Below are 13,282 nucleotides of genomic sequence, written 5' to 3'. Positions count from 1 at the left end.
CAACTGGCAAAGTTACATGTAAATATACGATAAGGAAGATATTGGCACAATAAGGGATGGAAACTAGTGATGCACCGAAGCTGATAGTGTTATTACTTTCTGTTTCTTCATATTGTTTTGGTTGTTACTGAAGCTCCTTACCCCTTTATAGAAATACTCTAAATACTATATACTCTGTATTACTTGTGAAATGTTTCAAAAATTTGTCTTGTTATGTAGAAAATCAAGGTTAATGAAGTTAACATATTTGGTTCCTTACCCATTAGTGGCAAAAAAAAGATCAGAGAAGTGTATATAAAAATACAAGAAAGCACATGTAAGGTCAAAGGAACATGTATTTTAGAACATTAGAACATCACTTTTAGAACAGCATAAGTGCTAATACAGCCACCTGTCAACATACACATTTGACTTGGAAAATCATTACTTACATTAGTACCATTACTTTATGGATAAAGGGTTAATGACAAAATCATTATTATAAGAATAAAAATAGTCACTTTAATGTAATTAATACCAACACTAATATTGGCTGATGTCTGTACTGATATACAGTCGCAGAAAAAATTATTAGACCGTCAAAAGTCATCAAAAACAATGGTTATGCAGTTAAGTACTAACTCCTATGTGTATCATGTGACTAAAACCGACAGAAAAGAAAACATGGAATGACTAAAAGCACTGTTTTTGTCAGTACAATGCCATAGATATTGGTGTAAGAACTGAAGTAATTTTGGTTATTATCCAGAAAACTATAGAAAATGGATAGATATCAGCTCTGAAATTATACTCTTATGAGCTATTTTTGTTGTTATCATTATATTTGTCCCAACAAATATACCTTTAGTTGTACCAGGCATTAAAATGAACAAGAAACTGAAGAAAACAAGGGGTGGTCTAGTGATTTTTTCCGCGACTGTATATTGGTGCGTCCTTAATGGAAATGTGCGTTATTTTGCTTTTTTTGGTCAAATTTTCACATTTGTACAGAAACCATTTGTAGAAGTTGTGAATCCATGAAGCTGTAAACCTTTTAAAGTACAAAAGGAGGCAGTATTTGAAGTGTTAATGTTTTTAGAACTACTCTGTACAGTGTAAGAAACTACATCTGCTGGAAGAGTGTAATTTCAGTCAATCAATCAATCAATCAATCAATCAAATTTTATTTATATAGTGCCAAATCATAACAAAAGATATCTCATGACACTTTACATATCGAGCTGGTCGAAACCAGACTCTCAACCCAATTTACAGAAACCCAACAGAATCCTCCAGGAGCAAAAACACTTGTGATGGTGACAGTGGAAGGAAAAACTTCCTTTTAACAAATAGAAACTTGGAGCAGACTCTGACTCCTGGAGGATGGACATCTGCCTTGACCAGTTGGGGTAAAAGCAAGAGGGTAAAGGAAGAGAAAAAGAGAGAGAGAGAGAGACTGGGGAGAAGGGGGGAAGTAGGGGGAGACACATAGATGCAATTGATGCACAGATAACTGAACTACAATTGTTAAAAATAGGACCAATGGCCCTGTAGCTTACCGGCCAAATTCAAAGCTTTGGGAAATGTATCCAGATGCCATTTATTATCACCCAGTTCTATGTATTTATTATATTACAGAAATAGCCCATGGTTTGGTCATATTCCAATCAGATCTGTAAAAATTCAAATTCCAACTTGATATCATTGATACTTACTGATTTATTGGATCAATCCACTTCCTATATCTTATAATGGGAAAATTTTTCAAAGTCATACCAAATCCAGAATCAGATCCGGATCCAAATAATTTCAATACCTTGTGTTGACATCATCATACAGAAGCTGTATACCAAGTTTGAAGTCAATCAGAACTGGAGTTTCGGAGAAGAAGACAATTGAAATGTTTTCCCCATAAGAGCCCATGTTAAATTTTCCGTAAGTTCCCGGATCCAGAAGAAGATCCTGATCAGCATGTGGACATTATGTTTTGGTCATCTCCCCATCAGGGCTGGACTGTAGAAATTTACACTGGATATCATTTATATTTACTGAGTTATTGCATCGATCCACTTCCTATCTCTTATAATGGGGAAATTTTTCAAAGTCGCACCAAATCCAGAATCAGATCCGGATCCAAATAATTTCACTAACTTTTGTTGACATCATCATAAAGAAGCTGTATACCAAGTTTGAAGTCAATCGGAATTGTAGTTTCAGAGAAGAAGACAATTGAAATTTTTGTAATGGATGACAGACGACAACAACAGACGACTCTGGGTGCCGCATGACGACAATAGCTTACGGCCTGTCGGGCGGTAAGCTAAAAACCAGAACAAAGGCCCATGACTGTTAATACTACTACTACATAACAAATATTATCAGTGGATATACAGGGTGGGGAAGCAAAATTTACAATATTTTAAGGCAGGGATTGAAAGACAGTGTATGACCAATGAGTTTATTGAAAGTCATGAGAATTTATTTGCCACAAGAAAATGTACATAATAGAAAATGTTTTTATTCTATGTGTCCTCCTTTTTTCTCAATAACTGCCTTCACACGCTTCCTGAAACTTGCGCTAGTGTTCCTCAAATATTCAGGTGACAACTTCTCCCATTCTTCTTTAATAGTATCTTCCAGACTTTCTCCTAATAGTTTTGCTCATAGTCATTCTCTTCTTTCCATTATAAACAGTCTTTATGGACACTCCAACTATTTTTGAAATCTCCTTTGGTGTGACGAGTGCATTCAGCAAATCACACACTCTTTGACGTTTGCTTTCCTGATTACTCATATGGGCAAAAGTTTCTGAAAAGGTATGGATAATAGTGTTAGGTATGATTATGACATCAATATATGTTTGGTTTCAAAACAATCGACGTAGTGCCTGCTGAGAAAAAACAACTAAATGTTCATTGTAAATTTTGCTTCCCCACCCTTTACTACTACTAATTTGCTTATCATCTCTGGACAACACCACCAGATTTCAGTGTTTTTTACTGGATTCAAATGTGCACCCCTTCTCCACTGCAACTATAATACGATACAAGAGCTGTTCAGTTTTAAGTGCTGTTCATTACAGCCCAGTGAAAATAGCACTCATCCATGGCCTCTGAGGGGAGAAAGGCGTTCAGTTTTCTGTCCCCGTGCCTCTTTTTCAGAATCAGTGCTTTTACTGGCAGCTTTTCTCACCAGACCAGCGGACTATAAATATGACCCCTCTGAATGCCCACATCCTTACCCCTAAAATAAATCATGGGCCTTTTCAGCTGGAGCAGACACACGGCACCTAGCGGGACAGTCCGTCAGTCTGCACACAAGCTGCAAACAAGACGAGCCGAGTTCTCAGATCACAATCTACCGGCACGCACACACTTCAGGACACCCACAGACAACAACAGAGGAGAGAAGTCCTGTGAAGTGTCCTGGGAACTAAAGCGCTGCCGGCTCTGAACTGGATGCCAGCTCTAGCCCTGCCTCGCCTCGCCTGTCACTCCTGTTACTGCCCGTTGGCCCTGGGTCCTGGACCAGAGAATAGGGGCCAGTGTGGGGACCAGGGGGACTGGAGCTCATCACAGGAGTTGACTCAGTCCTGCCTACTCCCTCAACGCTGTGGGTCTGGCACTCTGCACAGGTGGAAAACGGAAGAGGGTGAGTGGGTAATCACGAGGGTGTTGGCCCCGTTCTGCCCGCACAAAAAAAAAAAAAAAAAAAAAAAGAGCCCAGCCCACAACTATGGCCCTCTTACCAGCTTGTCGTGTGTGGTTTTTTCATACTGTCATCGCACAGTTTAAGCGATGAGAAACACAGATGCAGAGGAAAAGGGAAGAGAAACACAAAAAAGAACATTCGCTCCAAAACTTCAAGTAAACAGGGCTCCCACAGCTGAGGGCAGGATAGATTTAACACGCATGAAGACTTTGAAACGCAGCCTTAACTTTAATTTAAAACCAACTTTACAATAATCAAAACTGAGGACAAAAATCACTTCATTGTGGTCAAATATTTGTTAGAAATGACTTTTCTGATCCAGTGAAAAAGTTACACAAACTATGACTCAGAGATAAAACAATTATGATAATTATAGCGCCATATTTTATATCACTGTAATCATCTTCTATTATCTTTTTGAGGGTTTTCTTTGTCTAAAACACTTCTTTTCTTAATTCTTCTCATGCAGATTTTGTTCCTGAATAAACATTTAATCCTACCTCTAGTTAGATGTTTTTAAGTCATGGTCTGGCCATAAAAAATAGCTTAAAGCCACAAATAACCATGTGTCTATTCCAGCTTTCACTCATGTCAAACTCACTCCGTCACTCATGGCTTTTAAACTTGACTTAACTAATGATTTATGTAAATGAAGCAGTGTTTTATCATGATTGTAATAATAGCTGATATGAAAATGTTCCTCAAATTGCCAAACCTTAGTGATAATCTGTTTAAAATGTTAGAAAAGACATTTTAGAGGGAAACACATGGAACACAACTGCATTAAAACAAGACAAGAATCATAAAATATAAGTAAAATGGACCAACTGGGAACTGAAGTGTTTTATCTTTAAGTAAAGTGTCACATTCAGGGCGGTTGTGGCTCAGTTTGTAGGACAGATGGTGGTTCAATCCCTGACTCCTGTCCACATGTTGAAGTGTCCTTGAGCAAGACACCAAACCCAGAGCTGCTGCCTCACTGGTGTGTGAAGGTGTGAGTTTTAGAGAGAATGAAGAGGTGAATGTGACACGTTGTAAAGGGCCTCAAGTGCATTCAAATCAGAAAGGGCTTGTATAAGTGCATTTACCTTTTGGTATACAGTGGTGGAAAAAACACCCCATGCATTTGTGATATGGCATTAAAAATCACTCTTAAGTCATTGAACTCTGCCCAGTATTGTTCCATTCTCCAAGGTCACATGCTCCCTTCTGCACATGCTCTGTTCCATCAAGGACAAAACTGGATGTTTCAGCAAGAAAATGACACATCCAGATTATGTAGGGGCGCCACTACCAACTGTGGGCCCCATGAAAGCTAAACGTTGTAGACCCTTTCATAAAATTCAGTATCTTGTTGATCTGTCGGGGGGGGGAGCGGTTCACACATAACGTCACTTACGCTAGCGTGAAAACAAAACTGAAACTTAACATGCTTTCAATGTCCGATTCCTGACTTCTATGCCTCTCTTATACAGTGGATCTTACATGACATTTTCACAACTTCTAGCCTGTATCTACTGGACCCCCTCCTCTGCTCTATGGGCCCCCCACAAATGCTGGGCCCCATGAATTTGTCATGTTTACCCCCGCTTATTGGCGTCCCAGAGGACATGACATGGTGAAACTGTCAAGAATTTAGTTTTTTAATTTTTTCTTGTTAACAATTAACAAAAAAAATATTCATTTGCATTTGTGTGTGTGTGTGCCTGATGCAGCCACACCTTCTGAAACATAAAAAAAATACTTTTCAGCATAATAATATATAACCCTTTGTCGGGCAAGTAACTATTTTTGGTAATGTCCACATACATTACAAGACAGTGACAGCAACAGTTTCAGTGAGGGCAGTGATCCAACAATCTGAGGTCCAATGTGGTCTACAGGGTCTGTAAGGTCCACCTCTGCATGAACAGTGAGTGTACCTGCTTTGTTAGGTACCATGAAGTAATGGTACTAATGTAAGGAATGATGTTCAAAGGGAGAATGTGGATGTGGACAGGGGTCTGGATCAGCACTTATGTTGGTCTAATCTTCGAAAAGTGATGTTCCTTTCACATCACATTTTATATTTTTATATGTACTTCCTGGGTTGGTTTTTTTTTTGTTGTTACTGTGTAAGGAGCCAAATATGGTCACTTCATTGACCTTGATTTTCTACATAACTTTTTTTTTTAATTTCACAAGAATAAGAGTCTTGTTATGTCCTCTAATAACACATTAAGTTTGATTTTTTTTTTTTAATTTCAGAGTATTTCTATGAGTGCCCCATAAAGGGTTAATATTGTGTAAAATTTTAAGGCTGCTGTATGAGTCCATTTATCATCATAGGACAGCATTCTGCAAAAAAACAAACAAATAAATAAATAAATATATATAAATATATATATATATATATATATATATATATATATATATATATATATATATATATATATATATATATATATATAAACACACACACACCTTTTAGTCTGTTTACATTGCATGGTTTCATTCATGCTGCATGTCTGCCTGCTTCTAATGCACAGGTCATTAAATAAAACCCTTATTTATCTGATGTTAATACAAGAAACATTACAATAACTTTAAACAGACATATTTTCAGGACATAAAAATTGACATTAATGCCAGTTAAGGTCTTGTTTTCAGATTGATTATTTAATTTAGTCCTTTTTAAGAGTTTTAACCTTGCAGGTAAATACAGGCTGAAGGCTCAGAGCAGAGGGAAAACCTTCAGAGCAGAGAAGTGTTTTGGCTTCAACATGGCCCAAAACTTGTTCCGAGAGCGCAAATTAGTGAGCAAATTGAATGTGTTACAGTGGCTAACTAAATATTACCAAACAAATTGTACAGTTTGTCCTGTTTACCTGCTGGTGTGTGTATCCAAACAGGGAGAGAAGGCAAACACCAAAACCAACACAAACTGAGGAAACGAGTAGACAAATTCATTTTGACGCAAATCACCCTTGACTTTTGCCAATCTGTCAAACCGCCTCACCCTGCGCAGGCATTATGCACACGGTGATATTCTTTCCTTCCATCGGCGTTGTAAGTGTCTAAGCTGGAAATGGGCTGCCGTTGTTTTCTTTGCAAAAACACCTGTCTAAACAGCAGCAAAGCCAAGGGCAAGTCTCGCCTGTCAGCATTGGTGACAGCTCTTGACAAAAATTCAGCAGAGACAATTCCTAAGACGTCCACTCAAGCGAAACAATGCACGTGTGCTGGAATGACCCCAGCTGGGACGCTCGAATCTCCGTTTAGCGTCAAACCTGAGAGACGGGGACACTGAAAAACACCTGGATGGAGATAAAATGCATTTCATGTTGTAGTCTTTGTTTTGTTTCTCCATGTGGTTTCCGATACGCTTAATCCTTCTAAATCCACCAGTGGTTTCAGTATCACTGACTCAGCAAAAAAAAAAAAAAAAAAGGTTAAACCCAAAACCAGAAGCCTCTTACAGTTGTGTGTGACCACAACAAAAGCCCGGACTCTTTAAGTGATTAATTAATACAGCTTACAACCATTTATAAAGCTGTTTGTATCATCTGTCCAGAGTGGATTTAGGGGCTGTTTCAGTGAAGATTTACTGAACAAAGACCAGGTGGCTCATTAGCTACCAGAGACTTACGCTAGTCTGTATAGAGGGGGATCTCTGGGGTGGTCAAGTTTCAGGCCTTATGCTTAAATTTCAACACATGGATCCTTAATCTGTAATGCCCTCATCAGCTCTAGTCCGGTTCCCATCATGCACCGCTCATATGAGCTCCTCCAGGGCCTGATCCCTTTGGCTGCCGTTGTCATTGTCAAGTGAGTGAAAAATTACACCAGACATCAGGTAGCATCAAACCCTGAGTAATGAAAGTACCTTTATGTTTGTAAAAATACACTGCACTATCTGATGCAATTTCCTTATTCAGTCAAATAAATAGTAGACAAACAAAGGAAAGTAAGAACATGTTTTTATGCACGTCCAAAGTGACAATGCAAATCGTTAGCCTCATAGTATAATTGGCTATGTCCTATTTTTGGCCAAATTGTGATATCTGCATAACTTTACTCTTCACTGCAACTTCATGCTTTATGCAAGTATAACAATTGAGCCAAAAATAAGACTTAGGCAATTTTACTATGATTCTAACAAACTGTGAAATAGAGCTGCATAATTAATTGAATCAGTCAAGTCAGTTGCAATTCACAGAGGGCTGTGTGAAGTACTGTGTTAAAAAAAAAAAAAAAAGCAAAAGTTGCTTTTTGTAAGTTTCAAGGTTAAGTTTACCTGAGTTAGAATAATAATCAATGCATTTACTTAATAACCAAGAAACCTGACTCAAACCACAATAATGTCCAGAATTACCAAAAATAATTTTTTCACCAAATTGTACCACTCTAATCTTCAACTGACTTTTCCTAATGCATCAAGAGACTCTGGTTTCGACTGTATGTATATGTAAAGTGTCATGAGGTCATTTTTGTTGATTTGGTGATATATAAATAAAATTTGATTGACTGATTGATTGATTGATCAATATCATGGACAAAAAGGTGAAAGTCAAATATTTGCATGAATTTTCTTAACCATTCAAGACCTGAAACTATTCTTGTGCCGACTTCCAAAAAATCTTTTCCTCTATACTTAAGCCTCTGAAGTGATTTATTACCATTTATTACAATATTATCCTCTGTATTTTGTATTTTTCAGTAAAAATCAGGCGTTTTCCGATACTTAATTCACTGATTGTGTACTTTATTATGTCAAAATAGAGAAAACTTAAGAAAAAGTGACTTTTCCAGCAAAGTATATCATAAACTCAGTGTAAAAACAAACATCTAAACCACTGTCATTTGTCAAATAACATAGATTTTATGGGTGAATCACTGTTTTAGAAGATGATGGTGTTTCCACGTTCACTACGGAGCCTCTGAACGTCCAAATGGGTCATATCCGATGACCACGAAAAGCTGAAAAACTGTATTTTTGCCTGAATTATTTACATTCATTGATAGGATTAGTGGTTCAAAAGAGTTTTTTTCAGGTTAAACTCAAAAGTTACATTTATAACATTTTATTTTTGATCTTTTGTGTGATACTAGCATCAATCTGTGAAATATAGGCATTTTGTCAGTGTATTATAGCAGCTTTTTATACCCAGTTTTTAATTTGAGTATTTTCTTGCTAGTGCAGTGGGTTTTAGTTTCATTATTTTCAGCAGGCTACACTATTTAAAGACATTTTAAAGCCTAAAATTTCGATTATTGGATTTTAGACTTTATACCGTCCTCTGCAAACCATGAACAATTAAATATAAGTGTGTGTTTATTCAGATATTTCAAGCATTATACATTTGTGCAGGATACAATGACACAATGCAATAAAATGTGCACAAATGGACTGCAGAAATGTTTCCATGTAGCATTTTTATTCAGAAACACAAGTCTATATTCTTTTATAATATCAACTAAACATTAACTTTAAACTGTACATTCGTAATCTTTGTGATTCATACAGTTTGCTTACATGATCAGAATTACTAGGATACATGCCGAAGCTTCTCATTCGATAAAAACAGCTCTGAAGGAAAGGTCTTCCACTTGACGTGCAGCTTTGTCTTACTGTACAAATACATATTTTACACATATGGCAGATATACAGTACAGGTAGGCGGATACACACCAGGTTCCATCATTTCGGCTTGTTATACTTACAAAACGTCGGTCCTCTATCGATACACAGACTGTAAAACGGTTACTAAAACATGGTTCTACTGTATGAAGGATTTAAAGTGTCATAGCCACTCGTCAATGACAACCTCTGTTCTATAACGGACAGGTGAATAAGGCTATGTAGAGATCTCTGGTCACATATTGTACACTCCAGCTCAGCTTCATGAATCAGTCCTTATCAACACTTTTATTAACACCACATCCGCATCTTCCTCTATTTCAATGAACCCTGTGAAACATGGAAATGTGAACCTAAAAAATAACTTACAGGGACAACCAGAAAGAATACACTATAGCACAGATCATTTTGATAGGTCCAAAAAGAATGAAAAATATGAAATGGAATCTGGATAAATTATGCCGGAAAAACTGAAGATTTCTATGTAAAATACAGTAAACATTTTAAATCACAGAACAAACAGTGCAAGCCCCTAATTGGCAAAATAGAAAAGAAATGATTTCACTGAAGCATTTGGACAAACATTTTTCTTCTGTTTAACCGAAGAGCACCACTGATGTAGAAGAAAGTCTAAAAAATCGTTTGAAAGCATTCAGTTTTTGTGAGTAATGCTTAACTCTGAAGGTGCTGACCATGTCGTCTTCAGGAACAATTTGTAGCACATCCAATAATTAAACAGAAAGACACTAACAGCAATAGTAAGGAAAATACACTGCCCAGACAAAAAAAATGGCCACTTGGATTTTAGCAAGCAAATAGATAAAAAAAAAAAAAATCAGTTATTAATATAGATTTCAAAAACTAAAGACCAAGAGGATACACACTGAAAATACAATGATCACATGCCTTATATATGTATGTATGTGTGAATGTTATGATTAGACACCTCTGTGGAGATATTTATGGTGTATGTATATATAGGCGCGGAAAAAATTATTAGACCATCAAAAGTGATCTGTATCGATATTTAGATATTTTGTCAAATGTTTAGTATTTGCTGATTTTAATGTTGTGCTCTTATACTGTTGGTTTTTAGTCTGTTTTAGTGTTTTTATTAAAAGCCTAACCATAGACACCGTCTGCAAATTTGCTACGACTACAAGTCCTATTACAGTTCATTGGTTGTATAGTCTTAAATGTAACAATGCCTGTTACATAAAAGTTAAATGTAGGGCTACGGAGGTGAATTAGCATTTTAGCTATAATCCATCATATTTGCATTTGTCGTCGTCTTGATACAGATGTCCGCCCCTACCAAATACAGTCGCGGAAAAAAATATTAGACCATCAAAAGTCATCAGAAACAATTCTTTTGCAATCAAGTACTAACTCCTGTGTGTATCATGTGACTAAAACAGACAGAAAAGAAAACGGAATGCCTAAAAGCATTGTTTTTGTCAGTACAATGCCATAGATATTGATGTAAGAACTGAAGTGATTTTGGTTATTATCAAGAAAACATGGAAAATGGATAGATATCAGCTCTGAAATTAAACTCTTATGAGCTATTTTTGTTGTTGTCATTATATTTGTCCAAACAAATGTACCTTTAGTTGTACCAGGCGTTAAAATGAACAAGAAATTGAAGAAAACAAGGGGTGGGCTAATAATTTTTTCCATGACTGTATTACATACATGGATACTCAAAGTCGATGTGTGTGGGATAAAAAGCCACTACACTGATATGAAGACCCCTTCTTGTTATGGGTGGGTGGGTAATTTACCAGTGCTCTAATGTTAATATTAGATGTGTGATGATGTGATATGTTTGGAAAAAGGAAATTAAAAAAATGCAAGTCATAAAAAAAATTAATATGTATCAGCTGGAAATAAGTTCTTTAACCCTTTAACTGATGTAGTGAGTAGGTTTCATTTCTTAAACTAACATCAGTTTGATTGGACTGTGTTTCAATGGAAAACGGTTGTGTGGTCTGACGAGTCCAGAATGACCGTGCCTATAGCAATGGGCGTTGTCAAGGTGAGAACAGGGGCAGATGCAGTGATTACCCATCATGCCGAGTGCCTACAGTACAAGCCTGTGCGGGCAGTGTTATGATCTAGGGTTGATTCAGTTGTTCAGGTCTAGGTTTAGCAGCGTTCTCTCAAAAACATGACGTCACCTGACTCCATGAATATACTGAATGACCAGGTCTGAACATCAGTGGGTTTTTTCTTTGCTGATGACACAGACATATTCCAAGATGATGATACCAGGATTCATCAAGATCACATTGTTAAAGAGTGCTTCAATCCATGTGTGAAAATGATGTCTCACGCTCTCTGGGCACAACAGAGTCTAAACCTGAACCCCGCTGAGAATCTTTGGGATGTGATGGAGAGGAGCTCACACAGTAACCTGACTGTCCATCATTAATACAAGATCTTGGTGAAAAATTATGCAACTCCAGGCAAAAATAAATGGTGCGACATGGTGGATCATCTGGTGGAGTGCAACCCACATACGCTCGGTTCTTATCACAGCAAACAGGTTTCATTCGAACCTTTTGTTGCATGTCATTCCCCTTCATTTCTTCACACTCTCCACTTAATTTTATCAAGTAAAGGCCAAAAGTAAATAACTGTTGTGTTTTGCATAAGAATTGTGTGGTATAAATGCATGCAGACCATAATCAAAGGTAAAGGTGTGTTTATTTTTTGGCTGAGCAGTGTATTTGTCACTGAAAAACAGCTTCAGACTAACACATATATCAAGTGTTTAGAACAGTATTCAGAATGCCTGTTTTCTAGATAGAACAATAAACTGGTAGCTTTATGTAAACTTAAAAAAAGGTTGAGGTTCTGTTTCCTTTTTGGTCAACGATCCAAGAACTCATTCCCGTTAAGTATCAGAACTATAGGCCGAGCCTTCGAAAACCACATGTTCTTTTACAACTCATTCATACAACAAATAGAAAACACACTGCGAACATGTTTCATCCAGTCATCCCGAAATACTGATGTTACATCCTTCAGTGATGCGTGTGTGTGTGTGTGTGTGTGCGTGTGTGTGTGTGTGTGTGTGTGTGTGTGTGTGTGTGTGTGCATGTCACTGCACCACACACATGGAGCTGCGAGGGGGGTTGACCGTCCGGGCCACAGGGTCCTGACTGTAGTTGACGATGTCTGCCTTCACCACACGCTGAAACAACACAAACACAAATAATCAGTATGAAAACACTACTGCCACAATAGGAATAAAAAAAAACTAAATCATCTCAGTAGTCGCTTTTCCATTGGACATCTGCGCAACACTTTACCGATGTTCATTGAATATCGAAAAACAGAAATATGTAATGTCGGTTTTTCCATTAAATCACAAATACAATGATTTGCTTATTTATTATCGCGAGATAATACAAGAAGTCATTACATAAACATGGCAATGAATGTAAATATTGTGTTGATTTACAGATATATTCATTATTATATAATTACCCTTCTATCTCGTACTGTTTCTTTTAAAACTCTTCTTCTTCACTTGTTGTAACGTCCGTCAGCATCCGTTTTTTTATTCACATGACTCTAGTTGCAGAAAAAGGTTTTTCCATTGCAGTTTTGCTTAATATACCATTTGCGCTACGCCCGAAAAAACACCTCTTGCCAGCGCAAAAACTTTTAATCAAAAAACAGGAGTTTTGGCGAAATTGTCATTTTTCCATTAGGTACATTTCTATGCGCAAGTTATATTTGCACAACTTGAGGGTCAATGGAAAAGCGTCTGTTGTTACTGTATCTATAAGGTGTGTCTGTGCATGTATATGCACTGTTGCCCAAACAGTTGGAATAAAATATTTTTTTACTACTTCTCATGAAATGATTGTGACAATGTGATTTATTCTTGATAAAGTGTAACTGGGACTCAGTATGTGATCATTACAGCTGGTCAAACGTGATTACCGATGTGTATAAATA

General features: G+C 37.0%; 1 protein-coding gene across 2 annotated transcripts in view; it reads right to left on the bottom strand.

The window, feature by feature from the left end:
• Window positions 1-10,902: 10,902 nt before the first annotated feature.
• Window positions 10,903-13,282, bottom strand: part of rab28 (RAB28, member RAS oncogene family) — a 36,379-nt gene continuing 33,999 nt past the window's right edge. The window contains exon 8 of one of the 2 annotated variants that reach the window (XM_030146183.1): window positions 10,903-12,509. Coding sequence is in view for 1 of the 2 variants with exons in the window: in XM_030146184.1 (XP_030002044.1) it covers window positions 12,417-12,509 (93 nt within the window). In the remaining variant the exon portion in view is untranslated. The remainder of the gene's footprint in view (window positions 12,510-13,282) is intronic. The other variant, XM_030146184.1, reaches the window with a different exon arrangement.

This window comes from Sphaeramia orbicularis, chromosome 10 (genome assembly GCF_902148855.1).
Source record: "Sphaeramia orbicularis chromosome 10, fSphaOr1.1, whole genome shotgun sequence".
NCBI lineage: Eukaryota > Metazoa > Chordata > Actinopteri > Kurtiformes > Apogonidae > Sphaeramia > Sphaeramia orbicularis.
The sequence above is the reverse complement of the archived record's forward strand: the minus strand, read 5'-3'. Positions and strand labels throughout refer to the sequence as shown.